This window comes from Ranitomeya variabilis, chromosome 4 (assembly GCF_051348905.1).
Source record: "Ranitomeya variabilis isolate aRanVar5 chromosome 4, aRanVar5.hap1, whole genome shotgun sequence".
Taxonomy (NCBI): Eukaryota; Metazoa; Chordata; class Amphibia; order Anura; family Dendrobatidae; genus Ranitomeya; species Ranitomeya variabilis.
Window position 1 is genome coordinate 638,728,379 of NC_135235.1, and position 20,864 is coordinate 638,749,242.

General features: G+C 41.6%; 2 protein-coding genes across 3 annotated transcripts in view; both read right to left on the minus strand.

The window, feature by feature from the left end:
* The window catches only part of LOC143767203 (uncharacterized), a 684,359-nt gene that overhangs the window by 443,223 nt on the left and 220,272 nt on the right, over window positions 1-20,864 (minus strand). The gene's annotated exons all lie outside the window — the stretch shown is intronic.
* Window positions 3,026-20,864, minus strand: part of LOC143767034 (uncharacterized) — a 110,195-nt gene continuing 92,356 nt past the window's right edge. The window contains 3 exon segments of the mRNA XM_077255054.1: window positions 3,026-7,955; window positions 7,958-8,598; window positions 8,766-9,302. Coding sequence (XP_077111169.1) covers window positions 7,107-7,955; window positions 7,958-8,598; window positions 8,766-9,302 — 2,027 coding nt within the window. The 3' untranslated portion in view covers window positions 3,026-7,106.

Consider the following 20,864-nt stretch of genomic DNA (forward strand, 5'->3'; position numbering starts at 1 on the left):
GTGGAATTATCTCCCATTAATAAAAAATCTCCGAGCTGACTTAGCTAGATGGTCTGCCATGAAATTAACCTGGTTGGGCAGATTGCATGCAATTAAAATGGTCTCTTTGCCTAGATTTCTGTACTTATTCCGCTCTCTCCCCATATCATTACCCCATGAGACCCTATGCGAGGTTCACTCTATAATTTCAAAATTTATCTGGCAGGGGAAAAAACCCAGAATCCGTCAAAAAACTATGTTCATACATAGAAGACTGGGGGGGCTTTCCATGCCTAACTTCACACTGTACTACAAAGCGGCTCAGTTAGCCCAATTGACTAATGCCTGCGCTGTCAACCGTGCTCCGAGATGGGTTGACCTGGAATCGTTCCTTCTACTTCCGTTTTCCTTGCCGGGCCTTATGTGGTCCACACAAAAACTACCAAAGAGTCTACACATCACAGCACCTTTCACAGCACATTCCCTGATCCTTTGGAGGAAGGTAAGATTTAAATTCGAACTCCAATCTGGGTCTGCCCCACTGACCCCCCTCTTCTGCAACCCCATGTTCCCACCAGGACTTGACCCACGTTCTTTTGCTTGGTGGAAAGTAAACGGAATTACTACTCTAAAGCACCTCTGCTCACCCTTTAATATAATTTTATCTAGACAAGAATTCCTTCATAAATACAACCCACCCATTAGCGAAACCTTCCGTACCTATCAGGTTTTCCATTTTGCGGAACAGTTTCTACAACGGAAAATCCCTTTTTGCGCGACTGGCTTTGAACAGAGATGCATGGATGACCCACTGGGAAGAGGAACTATTTCTCTGCTGTACGGATGCCTCAATGCAGCACATGGTGTTGACAAACTGCAATACATGAAACAGTGGGAGGAAGATCTAGGTTTCCAACTAACTTTGGAAAATTGGAGACGAAGCTGTGACACAATTTCCAGGGGTAGTCATCAAGCCTCCTTGGCAGAGACATCCATTAAGGTCTTACACAGAACATACCAAGTCCCAAGTAAACTCCACGCTATATACCCCAACATTTCAGATCAATGCTTTAGAGGATGTGGCGCAGTGGGAGATATGAAGCATATTTGGTGGGAATGTCCAGTAGCCTCAGCTATGTGGCAGGAAGTAGGATTAATAATTGGAAAAATGTATGGCGGGACAATACAACCTGACCCGGCCACATTCCTCTTGGGAGCCAAATACCCTGGATTCACTAATAAATTCCACAAGCTGATAGGCCAACTGCTTATGGCTGCTAAGCTACATATAGCTACCAGCTGGAGGTCGCCGTTTCTCTCTGTCCAGACAGTTAGAGATAAAATGAATTCAATCCTCTTATATGAACGTATACATGCGACTAGGGAAGATGTGTGGGAAACCTTCTACCAGGTTTGGAAACCGTGGATAGATCTTAACGCGAACTTAAATCTTGAACAAACCTTGACTCTATCTATTTGAGACTCTATCCTGTGGGAGATTCTGATGACACTGGGGTCGAGCCGGCGTGGGGTGGGGTGCGAGGAGGTGGGAGGCAGAACTCATAAAATGGAACATAGTATGTCCTTGTCTGGTAAATATACTGCTGCTTATCACGAAATAAAGTGCAGCATCTCATTACCCTCCCCATTTTCCCTCTTTTATGTCTCCCCATGTTCTTGTCTTGTCATATTTGTATCTTTGAATTTGAGTTAATATATGTATGTTTTTTCTTATTGAATTCCCATGTAAGGGAAAGTGCTGTTCAATTACTATGTTATTGAAAATAAAAATTATTGAAACTAAAATGTTCCTTAGAAGTTATGACCCTTATTATCTAACATGAGAAAATCAAATTGCACAAGTAACATTTCACTGGCGACGAAGAAACGGCTTGTACATAGTTTTCTTTTTTTGTGGCAACATACCGATACCAAACATGGACAATAATAAAACAAGACAGAAGAAGAATTGAAGCCTTTGAATTGTGATGCTGGAGAAGGATGTTATCGATATTTTATATAAATCCAGCAACACTTTTTCCATTTTTATATTCATTTAATGAAGCTGACAAGTTTTCTCTGCAGATTTCAGGACTGCTCAACTTATATATGGTACTGGTAATGGTGAGAATATTTTTAAAGTTTTGCACTTTATTAACCTTCAGTTAGGGTACCGTCTCACTATACGATTTACCAACGATCACGACCTGCGATACGACCTGGCCGTGATCGTTGGTAAGTCGTTGTGTGGTCGCTGGGGAGCTGTCACACAGACCGCTCTCCAGCGACCAACGATGCCGAGGTTCGCTGGTAACCAGGGTAAACATCGGGTTACTAAGCGCAGGGCCGCGCTTAGTAACCCAATGTTTACCGTGGTTACCAGCGTAAAAGTAAAAAAAAAAAAAACAGTACATACTGACCATCTGATGTCCGTCAGGTCCCTTGCCGTCTGCTTCCTGCTCTGACTGAGTGCAGCCGTACAGTGAGAGCAGAGCGCAGCAGTGACGTCACCGCTGTGATCTGCTCTCACTTTCCGGCCGGCAGACAGTCAGAGCGGGAAGCAGACGGCAAGGGACCTGACGGACATCAGATGGTGAGTATGTACGGTTTTTTTTTTTTTACTTTTACGCTGGTAACCAGGGTAAACATCGGGTTACTAAGCGCAGCCCTGCGCTTAGTAACCCGATGTTTACCCTGGTTACCAGCGAACGCATCGCTGGATCGCTGTCACACACAACGATCCAGCGATGACAGCGGGAGATCCAGCGACGAAAGAAAGTTTCAAACGATGTGCTACGACGTACGATTCTCAGCAGGGTCCCTGATCGCTGCTGCGTGTCAGACACTGCGAGATCGTAACGATATCGCTAGAACGTCACGAATCGTGCCGTCGTAGCGATAAAAATGCCACTGTGTGACGGTACCCTAAGTCGTGTCAAAATATTTACCCTATTGCGTTGGGTTCATGGGACCTCAGTTTTCATATTGAAAAAAACTCCAATAAATTAATGAAGAATTTTTACTTTATTTAGGAACTTAAGGTACAACATCTTAGCTAAACGAAAAATAACATTTTTAGTAATCAACAAAATGTAAGCATCTACTTATATACTATGAATAAAGCAAGTAATTATTTGGCACAAGAATCACATATCTTCTTATGGTGCTCATTGCACATACATTTTTTGCAATTATCACATCTGGTTTTATTTTTTTTCACATACAATTGACATCGACTTACTTCCAGAAAAGAAGGCTCGGTGTCATCATTGAGTCGTGTTTTCAGGAAACATGGTCATTTCTAAATTAATGCTTTCATACTTTTATGAGCTCTTACAAATTAGGTCGAAAAAATAGTTTCAGAAATTCTTTTGGAGTAATTTTAGTCTTATTACTCATGTTATAAATTAATAATATAAGCATTTATAGCTGATATATTGAAGAGATAAGAAAATATGACCATTGGCCATCTCTTATTGTTTTGTACAACATTTTAAGTTTCTCACAGTTTCACATTTGTATCAATGCCACCCTGGGTTTTATTGCAAAAGTCTATTATTTCCAGCTTCTTGTTATCACCGTCACATATAACTTTATCATGATGCATAGTGGACAGTATGGTGGCTCAGTAGTTAGCACTGCAGCCTTGTCACCCTATGGTCCTGGGTTCAAATCCAACCAAGGACAACGCCTCTCAATCAGCCAAACCAGATCTCCACTTTGGACTGACGAGGGGCAGTACCCCGAAACACAGTGTATGCAAAGTGAGATTGTGGTTTGGCTATTATCCTAAGTCATGTGACAAGGCTCGTTAAAGGGTCGACATTGACTTGTAGGATTGCTACCTTCCACTAGGTGGCACTAAAGTTCTAGTTCTCTTCCTCTCTGAAGAGACAATCGGCATAATTAGCATATTTCCCAGAGGAGCATTGCGGCTTTAAGTCCCCTCACCTCGACATGCATAACATGTCACTCTCCACAAGGAGAAATTATACTTTATGTAAAGGACCATGGAATAAATGGTGCTATAGGGTATGTACACACGATGCGGAAAACACTGTGGATCCGCAGCAGTTTCCCATGAGTTTACATTACAATGTAAACCTATGGGAAACAAAAAACGCTGTGCACATGCTGCGGAAAAAAACGTGCAGAAACGCAGCGGTTTACATTCCCGCAGCATGTCACTTCTTTCTGCAGATACCACAGCGGTTTTACAGCTGCTCCTATAGAAAACCGCAGTTGTAAAACCGCAGTGAAATCCGCAGAAAAACCGCGATAAATCTGCAGCAAAAACGCAGCGTTTTTGCCCTGCAGATTTATCAAATCCACTATACGTGTGCACATACCCATATAAGTGAGTAAAATAAATACTAGAAATGCCTTGGGATTTTTTTTGCTGTAGCACGTGTAGTTGATGAAGTCTCATTAAGGACTAGAAAGCTACCAAAACAGACTGTTAACTGCCCTCCATACTTCCAGAAATATGACCAAAATAAATTTGATTGGGGTCCAATGGACTCCACGCAACTAAAGGTTAAATAGTACATAGAAATATTCAAGATTTTGTAGAAATTAGGATTGTACTTACTTTATAGAACAAATGGTCATTGGTAATTATATACATTTTCTATTAATTATTTAGTGTTTTAAGTTGCTTTCCCTTTCTCTTGTAGAAAAGTGACTTTACTTGATAATAACTTGTAATTTTTCTGTTACATGGTAACAATGGTGTGAGTTATTTCATGTATAACAAGATCGAATTTCTGGGTAAAATATTTCCCACATTCTGAACATGAAAATGGCTTCTCTCCTTTGTGAGTTTTTTTTTCAAACTCTTTTTATTAGTTTAAAACAATACATATCAAACCAGTAACATGTCATAGAATCCATGTCAAGTTGTCTTTTCCATTCTGTTCAATATGACATTATCAAAGCAATAAACTCATCCAAACTCTACCTAGGTTTGGAAACATACTAGGTTCACTAAATGCTAAAACTGACCTGCCATTATGATTCTTCAGGACATTATGAGATCATAAACACCAAACAAGTCTAGGTTCTTTTTTATCTAAGTGGTGAAAAAAATTACAAACTTTGGTTTTTTTTTAAAAAAAACAACAAAACATTCCACCATTTTTCTGTAGTGTTTCCATTTTTCGTAATCTTTGGTCGCGTGAGGGCTTTGTTTTGCGCACTGAGCTGACATTTAACCCCTTCATGACCTTGGGACTTTCCGTTTTTCCGTGTTCGCTTTTCACTCCCCTCGTTCCCAGAGCCACAACTTTTTTATTTTTCCGTCAGTTTGGCTATGTGAGGGCTTATTTTTTGCGGGACAAGTTGTACTTTTGAACAGCATCATTGATTTTACCATGTCGTCTACTAGAAAATGGGAAAAAAATTCCAAGTGCGGTGAAATTGCAAAAAAAGTGCAGTCCCACACTTGTTTTTTGTTTGCCTTTTTTACTAGGTTGACTAAATGCTAAAACCGACCTGCCACTATGATTCTCCAGGTCAGTACGAGTTCATAGACCCCTAACATGACTAGGTTATTTTTTATCTAAGTGGTGAAAAAAAATTCCAAACTTTGCTAAAAAAAAAAAAAAAATTGCGCCATTTTCCAATACTCGTAGCGTCTCCATCTGGGGTCGGTTGGGGCTTATTTCTTGTGTGCCGAGCTGGCGTTTTTAATGATACCATTTTGGTGCAGATACGTTCTTTTGATCGCCCATTATTGCATTTTAATGCAATGTCGCGGCGACCAAAAAAACATGATTCCGGTGTTTCGAATTTTTTTCTCGCTACGCCGTTTAGCGATCAGGTTAATGCCTTTTTTTTTTATAGATCGGGCGATTCTGAACACATCGATACTAAATATGTATAGGTTTGATTTTTTTTATTGATTTATTTTGATTGGGGCGAAAGGGGGGTGATTTAAACTTTTATATTTTTTTTTATTTTGTTCACATTTTTTTTTACTTTTTTTTTTTTTTTTTTTTTTTTTTTACTTTTGCCATGCTTCTATAGCCTCCATGGGAGGATGGAAGCTGGCACAACGCGATCGGCTCTGCTACATAGCAGCGATCTGATGTTCGCTGCTATGTAGCAGAAATGCAGGTGTGCTGTGAGTGCCGACCACAGGGTGGCGCTCACAGATACCGCGGATCAGTAACCATAGAGGACTCAAGGACCTCTATGGTTACAATGTAGAAGCATCGCCGACCTCCGATCATGTGACGGGAGTCGGCGATGCGCTCATTTCCGGCCGCCCGGCCGTAAGCGCCGGTTAAATGCCGCTGTCTGCATTTGACAGCGGCATTTAACTAGTTAATAGGCGCGGGCAGATCGCGATTCTGCCCGCGCCTATTACGGGCACATGCATGTAGAAAAGCCGCGGAGACACCATCACGTGTTTCTCAACACAAGCAATGAATAGCCAGGTCTTTCACCGGGAAAAAACAACCACGGGAAGGGCAGCATCCAATAAAGGAAAACCATCTATGCCAAAACATGGTATCCATCCACAGACAGCTGTTTCGGGGTATTTGCCCCTCATCAGTGTGGAGTAGGAAACTGGCTATTAGGAGCAGTGCCTAGTGAAAAGGCTATAAACATAAGGATGGATGACTTCGGGGAGATCAAAACATCCAACACCGCGGAGACACCATCACGTGTTTCTCAACGCAGTGATCCAGAACACTGCCCCCATCCCTTATTACCTGTCCCTCCACAGATTTTCTCCCTCTCCTCCATGTAAAAATAGTTTGCCACAAAACCAAGTGTTCTCTAATATCATAAGGGAGCTCATCGTTACCAAGTTGGATCAGAGCGGTTAGTGACACCTGAGGGCTCAACTGTTTCTCCAATTGTACATTGGCAAAATGGGAGACCCCGCAAATCCAATGCACAATGTACCTAAAGTTAGCTACCAGATTGTATATTCCAATATCCAGAAAATTAATTCCTCCCTCTCTTCTGGGCAATTGTAGATTGAGCAATCTTATACGCGTTCTCACCCCATATGAACCCCCTAAACACTGCATTTAATTGTTTAATATCTGGTTGTGACAATAACAGCGGAATAGCTTGGAATAAGTATAGCTACTTTGGAAAAATGACCATTTTAATCAAATAGCATCTACCTGAACTTTGTGAGTTTTTTGATGCGAAACAAGATTTGATTTCCTTTTAAAACATTTCCCACATTCTGAACATGAAAATGGCTTTTCCCCTGTGTGAGTTCTCTGATGTTTAACAAAATTTGATTTATCTATAAAACATTTCCCACATTCTGAACATGAAAATGGCTTTTCCCCCGTGTGAGATCTCTGATGCGAAACAAGATTTGATTTCCTTTTAAAACATTTCCCACATTCTGAACATGAAAATGGCTTTTGCCCAGTGTGAGTTCTCTGATGTACAACAAGACGTGATTTATCTATAAAACATTTCCCACATTCTGAACATGAAAATGGCTTTTCCCCTGTGTGAGTTCTCTGATGTGTAACAAGATGTGATTTCTTTATAAAACATTTCCCACATTCTGAACATGAAAATGGCTTTTCCCCTGTGTGACTTCTCTGATGTACAACAAGACTTGATTTATCAATAAAACATTTCCCACATTCTGAACATGAAAATGGCTTTTCCCCTGTGTGAGTTCTCTGATGTACAACAAGATGTGATTTATCTATAAAACATTTCCCACATTCTGAACATGAAAATGGCTTTTGCCCTGTGTGAGTTCTCTGGTGTTTAACAAGATGGCATTTATGTAAAAAACATTTCCCACATTCTGAACATGAAAATGGCTTTTCCCCAGTGTGAGTTCTCTGATGTATAACAAGATGTGATTTATCTATAAAACATTTCCCACATTCTGAACATGAAAATGGCTTTTGCCCAGTGTGAGTTCTCTGATGTTTAACAAGATGTGATTTATCTATAAAAAATTTCCCACATTCTGAGCATGAAAATGAAATGGCTTTTCACCAGTGTGAGTTCTTTGATGTATAACAAGATGTGTTTTAGCCATAAAACATTTACCACATTCTGAACATGAAAATGGCTTTTGCCCTGTATGAGTTCTCTGATGCGCAACACGATGTGATTTATCTATAAAACATTTCCCACATTCTGAACATGAAAATGGCTTTTGCCCAGTGTGAGTTCTCTGATGTGTAACAAGATAGCATTTATGTAAAAAACATTTCCCACATTCTGAACATGAAAATGGCTTTTGCCCAGAGTGATTTCTCTGATGCTTAACAAGATGTGATTTCTTTATAAAATATTTCCCACATTCTGAACATGAAAATGGCTTTTCCCCAGTATGAGTTCTCTGATGTATAAGAAGATGTGATTTATCTATAAAACATTTCCCACATTCTGAACATGAAAATGGCTTTTGCCCAGTGTGAGTTCTCTGACGTTTAACAAGATGTGATTTATCTATAAAAAATTTCCCACATTCTGAGCATGAAAATGGCTTTTCACCAGTTTGAGTTCTTTGATGTATAACAAGATGTGTTTTAGCCATAAAACATTTACCACATTCTGAACATGAAAATGGCTTTTGCCCTGTATGAGTTCTCTGATGTGTAAAGATCAAATTTACGGCTAAAACATTTCCCACATTCCGAACATGAAAATGGTTTTTCACCAGTGTGAGTTCTCTGATGTACAACAAGATTTGATATCTGATTAAAACAACTCCCACATTCGGAACATAAAAAAAGGTTTTTCCCCTGTGTGAGTTCTTTGATGTTTAACAAGATCGAATTTACGGCTAAAAGATTTCCCACATTCAGAGCATGAAAATGGCTTTTCCACGGTGTGAGTTCTCTGATGTGCAACAAGATGTGATTTATCTATAAAACATTTCCCACATTCTGAACATGAAAATGGCTTCTCCCCTGTGTGAGGTTTTTGATGTGAAACAAGATCTGATTTCCTTTTAAAATATTTCCCACATTTTAAACATGAAAATAGCTTCTTCTCTGATTGACTTCTCTGATGTGAAAGAAATCTTGATTTAGTATTGTAACATTTCTCAGATTGTGAACATGAAAATTGTTTCTCCCCTGTATGAGCTACTTCATGTTCATCAGTACTTTTGTGCTTTTTGTTTTCCATATTTTCTTTTGATGAAGTAGAAGAAAGGACCGGTTTAAAAGGATTAGATGATAGATTTTTCCTAAGAAGGGCTTGAGGTATATCTGGCATAATTACATGGTCTTCATATGTATCTGATGTGATACCTTGATCCTCTGCTGCACAATCTGAAAATATCAGATGTTCCTCTGAGCTCCTAGTACCGTCATCTGCCAAGAATAAAATTATTATTTGTCAATAACACTCCATTGAAATTATATTAATATTTATATTATCTATATAGACTGACTAAGACAGGATACTAATACCCAAGGACTAGTAGATTATGATGTTAGGCCACCAGGTTGTGCTTTTTCAATATTTTCACATCTCTGTTGAAGCCGTATTCTCTGTAGGTTCTGGTTTCACTTCACCTGTCACCAATCATTTGCAGTTTCATGGTAAATGGACCCTCGTAAATTTAACTGCAAGTCAGTGCTAATAGATAATGTTCATCTCTCATACACTCCCTGACAGGTATATACATGCATCTAGCACAGAGCACAGAAGTGTGGTCATGTAAAAATAAGGCACGGCTTTTATGCAAGTGTAGGTTTTGCATTTTTGTTATAAAAAGAAACTAAGCGATAGTTACAAGGTATGAGAAGTTTTTTATACTATTTTATATGTAATGGAACTCAACAGAAAGCATTGGATTCCATCATGAATATAGGAGCACTGGGGATCTGGAAATGAATTTGCAGCAGTGTCCTCTGTAATCCATAGTTCACAGGTGTTGGTTCTTTCAAAGATCACCTAGCTTAACCCCTTCACCCCGAAGCCTGTTTTCACCTAAGTGACAGGGCCAATTTTTACAATTCTGACCACTGTCACTTTATGAGGTCATAACTCTGAAACGCTTCAACGGATCCTGGTGATTCTGAGGTTGTTTTCTCATGACATATTGTACTTCATGATAGTGGTAAAACTTCTTCTATATGACTTGCATTTATTTGTGAAAAAAAACAAAATTTGTCGAAAATTATGAAAATTTAGCAATTTTCAAACTTTTAGTTTTTATGACCTTAAATTAGAGAGTTATATCACATAATATAGTTAATAAACAACATTTCCCACATGTCTGCTTTACATCAGCACAATTTTGGAAACATAATTTTTTTTTTGTTAGGGAGTTATAAGGGTTAAAAGTTGACCAGCAATTTCTCATTTTTGCAACAAAATTTGCAAAACCATTTTTTTTACGGACCACCTCACACTTGAAGTGACTTTGAGGGGTCTATATGACAGAAAACGCCCAAAAGTGACACCATTCTAAAAACTGCATGCCTCAAGGTACTCAAAACCACATTCAAAAAGTTTATTAACCCCTCAGGTGCTTCACAGGAATTTTTGGAATGTTTAAAAAAAATTGAACATTTAACTTTTTTTTCACAAAATTTTTACTTCAGATCCAATTTGTTTTATTTTACCAAGGGTAACAGGAGAAATTGGGCCACAAAAGTTGTTGTACAATTTGTCCTGAGTACGCTGATACCCCACATGTTGGGGTAAACCATTGATTGGGCACATGGCAGAGCTCGGAAGGGAAGGAGCGCCATTTGACTTTTCAATGCAAGATTTGCTGGAATTGAGATCGGAACCCATGGCTCGATTGGAGAGCCCCTGACGTGCCTAAACAGTGGAAACCCCCACAAGTGACACCATTTTGGAAAGTAGACCCTCTAAGGAACTAATCTAGATGTGTGGTGAGCACTTTGAACCTCCAAGTGCTTCACAGAAGTTTATAATGTAGAGCCGTAAAAAAAATTGCGTATTAATTTTCACAAAAAATGATCTTTTTGCCCCCAATTTTTTATTTTCCCAAGGGTAACAGGATAAATTGGACCCCAAAAGTTGTTGTGCAATTTGTCCTGAGTACGCTGATACTTCATATATGGGGATAAACCACTGTTTGAGCACATGGCAGAGCTCAGAAGGGAAGGAGCGCCGTTTGACTTTTCAATGCAAAATTGGCTGGAATTGAGATCGGAACCCATGTCGCCTTTGGAGAGCCCCTGACATGTCTAAACAGTGGAAACCCCCCACAATGGACCCCATTTTGGAAAGAAGACCCCCTAAGGAACTTATCTAGATGTGTGGTGAGCACTTTTAACCCCCCAATTGTTTCACTAAAGTTTAGAATATAGCGCTGTGAAAATTAAAAAAATCATTTTTTCTTTCCACAAAATGATGTTTCAGCCCGCAATTTTTTTTTCCCCAAGGGTAACAGGAGAAATTGGACCACAAAAGTTATTGTCCAATTTGTCCTGAGTACGCTGATATCCCATACATGGGGGGGAACCACTGTTTGGGCGCACGGCAGAGCTCGGAAGGGAAGGAGTGCCGTTTGAAATGCAGACTTAGATGGATTGGTCTGCAGGTGTCATGTTGCATTTGCAGAGCCCCTGATGTACCTAAACAGAAGAAACCCCCCACAAGTGACCCCATATTGGAAACTAAACCCCCCGAGGAACTTATCTAGATGTGTTGTGAGAACTTTGAACCAACAAGTGTTTCACTACAGTTTATAACGCAGAGCCGTGAAAATAAAAAATATTTTTTTTTCCACGAAAATGATATTTTAGACCCCACGTTTTTATTTTCCCAAGGGTATCAGGAGAAATTGGACCACAAAAGTTGTTGTCCAATTTGTCCCGAGTACGCTGATACCCCATATATGGGGGGGAACCACCGTTTGGGCACATGGCAGAGCTCGGAAGGGAAAGAGCGCCGTTTGAAATGCAGACTTAGATGGATTGGTCTGTAGGCGTCATGTTGCATTTGCAGAGCCCCTGATGTACCTAAACAGTAGAAACCCCCCACAAGTGACCCCATATTGGAAACTAGACCCCCCGAGAAACTTATCTAGATGTGTTGTGAGAACTTTGAACCAACAAGTGTTTCACTACAGTTTATAACGCAGAGCCGTGAAAATAAAAAATCTTTTTTTTCCACGAAAATGATATTTTAGCCCCCACGTTTTTATTTTCCCAAGGGTAACAGGACAAATTGGACCCCAAAAGTTGTTGTCCAACTTGTCCTGAGAACGCTGATACCCCATATGTTGGGGGGGACCACTGTTTGGGCGCACAGGAGAACTCCGATGGGAAAGAGCACTGTTTTAGTTTTTCAAAGCAGAATTGGCTGGAATTGAGATCGGACGCCATGTCGCGTTTGGAGAGCCCCTGATGTGCCTAAACAGTGGAAACCCCCAAATCTAACTGAAATCCTAACCCCAACCTTAACCCCAGCCCTAACCCTAGCCCTAACCCTAGCCCTAACTCTAGCCCTAACCGTAGCCCTAACCCTAACCCTAATGGGAAAATGGAAATACATACATTTTTTAACATTTTATTATTTTTCCCTAACTAAGGGGGTGATGAAGGGGGGTTTGATTTACTTTTATAGCGTTTTTTTGGTGGATTTTATGGTTGGCAGCCATCACACACTAAAAGACGCTTTTTATTACAAAAAATAGTTTTTGCATCACCACATTTTGAGAGCTATAATTTATCCATATTTTGGCCCACAGAGTCATGTGAGATCTTGTTTTTTGCGGGACGAGATGACGTTTTTATTGGTACCATTTTCGGGCACATGACATTTTTTGATCGCTTTTTATTCCGATTTTTGGGAGGCAGAATGAACAAAAACCAGCAATTCCTGAAATTCTTTTAGGGGGGCGTTTATACCGTTCCACGTGTGGTAAAATTGATAAAGCAGCATTATTCTTCAGGTCAGTACGATTACAGCGATACCTCATTTATGTAATTTTTTCATGTTTTGGCGCTTTTACACAATAAAAACTATTTTATATAAAAAAATAATTGTTTTTGCATCGCTTTATTCTGAGAGCTATAACTTTTTTATTTTTCTGTTGATGAGGCTGTATGGCGGCTTTTTTTTGGCGGGACAAGATGACGTTTTCAACGGTACCATGGTTATTTATATCCGTCTTTTTGATCGCGTGTTATTCCACTTTTTGTTCGCCTGTATGATAATAAAGCGTTGTTTTCTGCCTTCTTTTTTATTTTTGCGGTGTTCACTGAAGGGGTTAACTAGTGGGATAGTTTTATAGAGCGGGTCGTTACGGACGCGGCGATACCAAATATGTGTACTTTTATTGTTTTTTTTTTTATTTACATAAATAAATGGATTTATTGGGAAATGTTTTTTTTTTCTTTATTTGGGGATTTTTTTATTTTATTCTTATACATTTTATTTATTTTTTTTTTACTTTTTACCATTGTCCCAGGCTGGGACATCACTGTTTTACATCAGATCGTTGATCTGACAGTGTGCATAGCACTCTGGCAGATCAACGATCTGACAGGCACGTTCCACAGGCTTGCCGGCGCCTGCTATTAGGAACTCTCAGCAGGCGCCGGCAAGTCAGGTGATTTCATGACCCGGAAGGAGTCACGCGGCCATCTTGGATCCGGGGACTCCTTCCAGGTCACCGGAGCAGCGTGATCTCATCGCGTTGCTCTGGTGGGAGAGCGCAGGGAGCCCCCGTCCCTGCGCGATCCACCTATATGCCGCTGTCACTATTGACAGCGGCATCAGAGGGGTTAAATGCCCGCGATTGGCGATAGCGCCGATCGTGGGCATTGCTGCGGGGTGTCAGCTGTCATATACAGCTGACACCCGCACCCGATCACCGCGGCGCACAGCACAAATGCAGTGCCGGCAGCGCCGTACTAGTACGGCGGCTGACGCGAAGGGGTTAAAGGCTACGAACACCTTTGTGCAAAACAAATAGGTAACCACATACTGTATGTGACTAAGCCTCTGTGGTAATAAAGTTCCACCTATCTGTTTTTGCATGGAGCTATCCTGCTCATCAGAAACCTTCATAGCTGTTTTTTCACCTATTCCACATTCAAACTTTTTCCTCTCGGGATGTTTCTCCAGCTCTGTTCACATGATATGTTTTGATTTCTCATGAACTAGCACAGCTGAAGTTATGTTACCCCCACCTTCTTCAGTTTCTATGGCTGTTTACCACAACCAAGCACACTCACTGCCAGGCAGGTATATGATTTATTCGTCATTCTTGCCCTCTCCATGGGACATATTCACACTATGAAGTTCTCCACCGTAAAAATATTGGCACCTGGTGGTTCAGGAGGAACCAAGATATTCTGGATGACAAGCGAGTGCGATCTGGAAATGCAGACCCATTCCCTTGAATGGGCAAATTCAATCAAGCGGATCAAACACAGACATGTATCCATTTTTCCATTTTTTGCCAGACAACTTTGGAGTGTGTTCACATCTGAGTTTCTGAGTTTTGACAGTTCTTTTCAGGAAAATGGAATTTATGTCCAAAATAGATCTGTTGCACAACAGAAGCAAACAGAAGCCGAGTGGGCCTATTAATTGTGGTCCGTCTGGGTTCCTTTATTATTGTTTATAATATGTGTTCTTTTTTAGAATGAAAATCAAAGTTCTGAGTGATAAGCTTTTTTGCCGTAAAAAAAAAATATATTTATATAATATGAATGTAAACAAAGGTGTCATTTTTATTCACACTATTTATCGATCACCATAAATCACTATATTGTACATGTTGTTACAATTACAGGAACACAACACATGTCCATATTTACTGTGATGATTTTGTATAATTTTTGAAAATGATTCTATAGTTAGAAATCTCTGGTGATTACTTTTCAGCACTTATAATGTTCTGGCGAGATATCTGTATACAACGTTATATTATGCATGTAAAGAAGAATGCTTTTGAGGTTTTTAGGCTGAGAAAATTCTCCAGAACAGCACAGCCTGTGGCTCCCAAGTAATGTTTCTACCTTACATATCGGGGGTCTTGAGTTGAGATTCCCGGCGCTGACAAACTTCAAAAGTATATTAATAGACATCCACTGTGTGTGTCCTGTATTAAACATTAAAACAAAAGGACCTAAAAAGGTTAAGTGCCTGACATTTCATGGTACCAAAAGAGGGCCATGATTATAGAGCTATAACTGAAAAAAAATCACTACTAGAAGTAAAAGAGTGAAATAAAAACCATCAATATCTTTTATTACATATATAAAACATAAAGTAAAAAAATCGATCAAGTGTAATGTAAAAAAAAAATCACTAGATGCAAGAGGGAAGATGTCAGAATGTAAGAACATGATAGATCAAAAATGAGGAAGGGAACCAAAATCTGTTTAACCCCTATATACGTACTATCCCGTTGAGGTGGGTCCGTATGACCACCGACGGGATAGTATGTCATATGCGATCGGCCGCGCTCACGAGGGGAGCGCGGCCGATCGCGGCCGGGTCTCAGCTGACTATCGCAGCTGATATCCGGCACTATGTGCCAGGAGCGGTCACGGACCACCCCAGGCACAGTGCGATCAAACATGATCGCAGTGTTCCGGCGGTATAGGGAAGCATCGCGCAGGGAGGGGGCTCCCTGCGTGCTTCCCTGAGACCCCCGGAGCAACGCGATGTGATCACGTTGCTCCGAGGTCTCTTACCTCCTCCTCGCTGCAGCAGGCCCGGATCTAAAATGGCCACGGCATCCGGGTCCTGCAGGGAGATGGCTTCACAGTGCCTGCTCAGAGCAGGCGCCGGGAAGCCTCCAGGAGCTGAGCACGTCAGATCGCCGATCTCTACACAGTGCACAGCAAAGTGTCAGATCGGCGATCTTATACTATAACATGATGCCCCCCCCCCCCCCCCCCCCGGGGCAACGTTATAGTGTAAAAAAAAAAATTTTCACATGTGTAAAAAAAATATATATATATTGTTCCTATAAACACATTTCTTTATCTAAATAAAAAAAAGAACAATAAAGTACACATATTTAGTATCGCCGTACACCGTAAAAAAAAAAAAAAAAAACCCGAGGCAAAAAACATCACTTTATTATCATACCGCCAAACAAAAAGTGGAATAACATGCGATCAAAAAGCCGGATATAAATAACCATGGTACCGCTGAAAACGTCATCTTTTCCCGCAAAAAACGAGCTGCCATACAGCGTCATCAAAGAAAAAATTAAAAAGTTATAGTCCTCAGAATAAAGCGATGCAAAAATAATTATTTTTTCTATACATAGTTTTTATCGTATAAAAGCGCCAAAACATAAAAAAATGATATAAATGAGGTATCGCTGTAATCGTACTGACCCGAAGAATAAAACTGCTTTATCCATTTTACCAAACGCGGAACGGTATAAACGCCTCCCTCAAAAGAAATTCATGAATAGCTGGTTTTTGGTCATTCTGCCTCACAAAAATCAGAATAAAAAGCAATCAAAAAATGTCACGTGCCTGAAAATGTCACCAATAAACACATCAACTCGTCCTGCAAAAAACAAGACCTCGCATGACTCTGTGGACCAAAATATGGAAAAATTATAGCTCTTAAAATGTGGTAACGCAAAAAATGTTTTTTGCAATAAAAAGCGTCTTTCAGTGTGTGACGGATGCAAATCATAAAAATCCGCTAAAAAACCCGCTATAAAAGTAAATCAAACCCCCGTTCATCACCCCCTTAATTAGCAAAAAATTAAAAAAATGTATTTATTTCCATTTTCCCATGAGGGTTATCGTTAGGGCAAGGGTTAGGGCTAGGGTTGGGGCTAGGGTTAAGGCTACAGTTAGGGTTGGGGCTAAAGTTAGGGTTGGGGCTAAAGTTAAGGTTTGGATTACATTTACGGTTGGGAATAGGGTTGGGATTAGGGTTAGGGGTGTGTCAGGTTTAGGGGTGTGGTTAGGGTTACCGTTGGGATTAGGGTTAGGGATGTGTTTGGATTAGGGTTTCAGTTATAATTGGGGGGTTTCCACTGTTAAACATCAGGGGCTCTCCAAACGCAACATGGCGTCCGATCTCAATTCCAGCCAATTCTGCGTTGAAAAAGTAAAACGTTGCTCCTTCCCTTCTGAGCTCTCCCGTGCGCCCAAACAGGGGTTTACCCCAACATATGGGGTATCAGCATACTCAGGACACATTGGACAACAACTTTTGGGGTCCAATTTCTCCTGTCACCCTTGGGAAAATACAAAACTGGGGGTTAAAAAATAATTTTTGTGGAAACAAAATGATTTTTTAATTTCACGGCTCTGCGTTATAAACTGTAGTGAAACACTTGGGGATTCAACGTTCTCACAACACATCTAGATAAGTTCCTTGGGGGGTCTAGTTTCCAATTTGGGGTCACTTGTGGGGGGATTCTACTGTTTAGGTACATTAGGGGCTCTGCAAACGCAATGTGATGCCTGCAGACCAATCCATCTAAGTCTGCATTCCAAATGACGCTCCTTCCCTTCCGAGCTCTGCCATGCGCCCAAACGGTGGTTCCCCCACACATATGGGGTATCAGCGTACACAGAACAAATTGGACAACAACTTTTGGGGTCCAGTTTCAACTGTTACCCTTGGAAAAATACAAAACTGGGGGCTAAAAAATAATTTTTGTGGAAAAAAAATAATTTTTATTTTCACGGCTCTGCGTTAGAAACTGTAGTGAAACACTTGGGGGTTCAAAGCTCTCACGACACATCTAGATGAGCTCCTTAGGGGGTCTACTTTCCAAAACGGTGTCACTTGTGGGGGGTTTCAATGTTTAGGCACATCAGGGGCTCTCCAAACGCAACATGGCGTCCCATCTCAATTCCTGTCAATTTTGTATTGAAAAGTCAACCGACGCTCCTTCCCTTCCGAGCATCCCCATGCGCCCAAACAGTGGTTTACCCCCACATATGGGGTATCAGCGTACTCAGGACAAATTGTACAACTTTTGGGGTCCAATTTCTTCTCTTACCCTTGGGAAAATAAAAAATTGGGGGCGAAAAATCATTTTTGTGAAAAAATATGATTTGTTATTTTTACGGCTCTGCATTATAAACTTCTGTGAATCACTTAATGGGTCAAAGTGCTTACCATACATCTAGATAAGTTCCTTAGGGGGGTCTACTTTCCAAAATGGTGTCACTTGTGGGGGTTTCAATGTTTAGGCACATCAGTGGCTCTACAAACGCAACATGATGTCCCATCTCAATTCCTGTCAATTTTGCATTGAAAAGTCAAACTGTGCTCCTTCCCCTCCGAGCTCTCCCATGCGCCCAAACAGTTTACCCCCACATGTGGGTTTACCCCCACATATGGGGTATCGGCGTACTCAGGACAAATTGTACAACAAATTTTGGGGTCCATTTTCTCCTGTTACCCTTGGTAAAATAAAACAAATTGGAGCTGAAGTACATTTTTTGTGAAAAAAAGTTAAATGTTCATTTTTATTTAAACATTCCAAAAAGGAGATTTGTGTACTCACCGTAAAATCTCTTTCTCTTAGCCTCTATTTGGGGGACACAGGACCATGGCTGTTATGCTGCTGTTCACTAGGAGGCGACACTATGCATAATCTGAAAAAGATTAACTGTAGCTCCTCCTCTGCAGTATACACCCCTGGACGGCATCAGCCTTCTCCAGTTTTGTGCAAAAAGCAGTAGGAAGAATGTAACATGAATAACATAGACATGCCTATAAGATGGCCACTATGTACGAGCTCAAAGAACAATATGAGAAAACAACAGCCCGAAAAGGGCAACAGGGTGGGAGCTGTGTCCCCCAATTAGAGGCTAAGAGAAAGAGATTTTACGGTGAGTACACAAAAATCTCCTTTACTCTGTCGCCTCATTGGGGACACAGGACCATGGGACGTCCTAAAGCAGTCCCTGGGTCGGAAGCAATGGACGAATATTGTGCAGACAGGTCCCTATACTTAGGGCACCGCCGCCTGCAGAACACATCCACCCAGGCTCGCGTCCGCTGAGGACTGGGTATGAACCCTGTAGTGTTTAGTAAATGTGTGTAGGCTAGTCCAAGTGGCCGCCCTACACACTTGTTGTGCCGAAGCCTGGTGCCGAATGGCCCAGGAGGCCCCTACCGCCCGTGTAGAGTGTGCCGTAATACCGGCTGGAAGAGGTGAATTGTTAAGGTGGCAGGCCTCTTGTATGGTGAATTTGATCCACCTGGCAAGGGTAGCTTTGGAAGCTGGCAGACCCTTGTGGCTGCCTTCCGGAAGGAGGAAAAGAGAACCAGACCTCCAGAAGGACGCAGTCCTAGACACGTATATACGCAATGCCCTGACGAGGTCAAGCGTATGCAGAGCCTTCTCCACTCTATCAACCGGACAAAGGGATGGTAGTGAAACTTCCTCATTGAGGTGGAAGTTGGACACAACCTTCGGAAGGAAGGATGGGACCGTACGAAGAACTACCTTGTCCTGGTGAAAAGTCAGGAAGGGCCGTCTGCAGGAGAGTGCTGTCAGTTCAGACACCCTGCTGTCATGTTCTCAATGGCAAGAGAACATAGCATCAGCATATATAGGAACTAGCTCTTGGAAGATGGGAACTGAGCTGACCATGAACTAAACCTAACGCACAACTAGCAGTGGCCGGGTAGCATGCCTACGTTGATTCTAGATGCCCAGCACCAGCCGGAGGACTAAATAATGCTAGCAGAGGAAAATATTAGTCCTAGCTCACCTCTAGAGAAATACCCCGAAAGGAGACAGAGGCCCCCCACATGTATTGGCGGTGAATTAAGATGAAATAACAAACGTAGTATGAAAATAGGTTTAGCAAATTTGAGGTCCACTTACTACATAGCAGAAGACAGAAAGGACACTTTCATGGTCAGCTGAAAACCCTATCAAAACACCATCCAGAAATTACTTTAAAACTCTGGCATTAACTCATAACACCAGAGTGGCAATTCCTGTTCACAAGAGCTTTCCAGACACAGTAACGAAACTACAGCTGTGAACTGGAACAAAAATGCAAAAACAAACATGGACAAGAGTCCAACTTATCTAGTAGTTGTCTAGGAGCAGGAACAAGCACAGAGAGGCTTCTGATAACATTGTTGACCGGCAAGCAACTAACAGAGCAGCAAGGTTATATAGCGACTCCCACATCTTGATGGGAACAGGTGAACAGAGAAGATGAAGACACCAGTTCAATTCCACCAGTAGCCACCGGGGGAGCCCAGAATCCAAATTCACAACACCCTGCGTAGCGAGGTGATTGCCACCAGGAAAATCACCTTCTGGGAGAGAAGGTGGAGCGGGACCTCCTTAAGGGGTTCGAAGGGTGGTTCCTGCAATGCTGTCAGGACCAGGTTGAGGTCCCACGTTTATAGTGGTCGTCTGTAGGGGGGAACCAATCGGGAAACCCCCTGAAGGAAAGTCCTTACTTGCGACTTGGTAGCAATGCGCCTTTGAAAAAGCACTGAGAGGGCTGACACCTGGCTCTTAAGCGATCCCAATGACAGCCTGGCCTCCAGACCCGATTGGAGAAAACCAAGTACTTTGGGTAGGGAATAAGGGAGTGGGGTCTGGCCACGAGATTCGCACCAGGTAAAGAAAGCTTGCCAGGTACGGTAATAAATCTTGGCAGAGGCTGGCTTCCGTGCCCTGATCATGGTTCCAATGACGTCCGGCGAGAGCCCTGCCTGGGTTAGAACCCAGGTCTCAAGGGCCACGCCATCAAATTGAGAGCCCCCGAGTTCTGGTGGTAGAACGGGCCTTGTGATAGAAGATCGTGGCGGTCGGGGAGACGCCAGGGGGTGTCTGCTGTAAGTTGTACGATGTCGGTGTACCATGTACGTCTGGGCCAGTCCGGTGCAATTAGGATGGTTGGAACTCCCTCTTGTTTGATCTTCCTCACCACTCTGGATATCAGGGGGAGAGGTGGAAAAATATACAG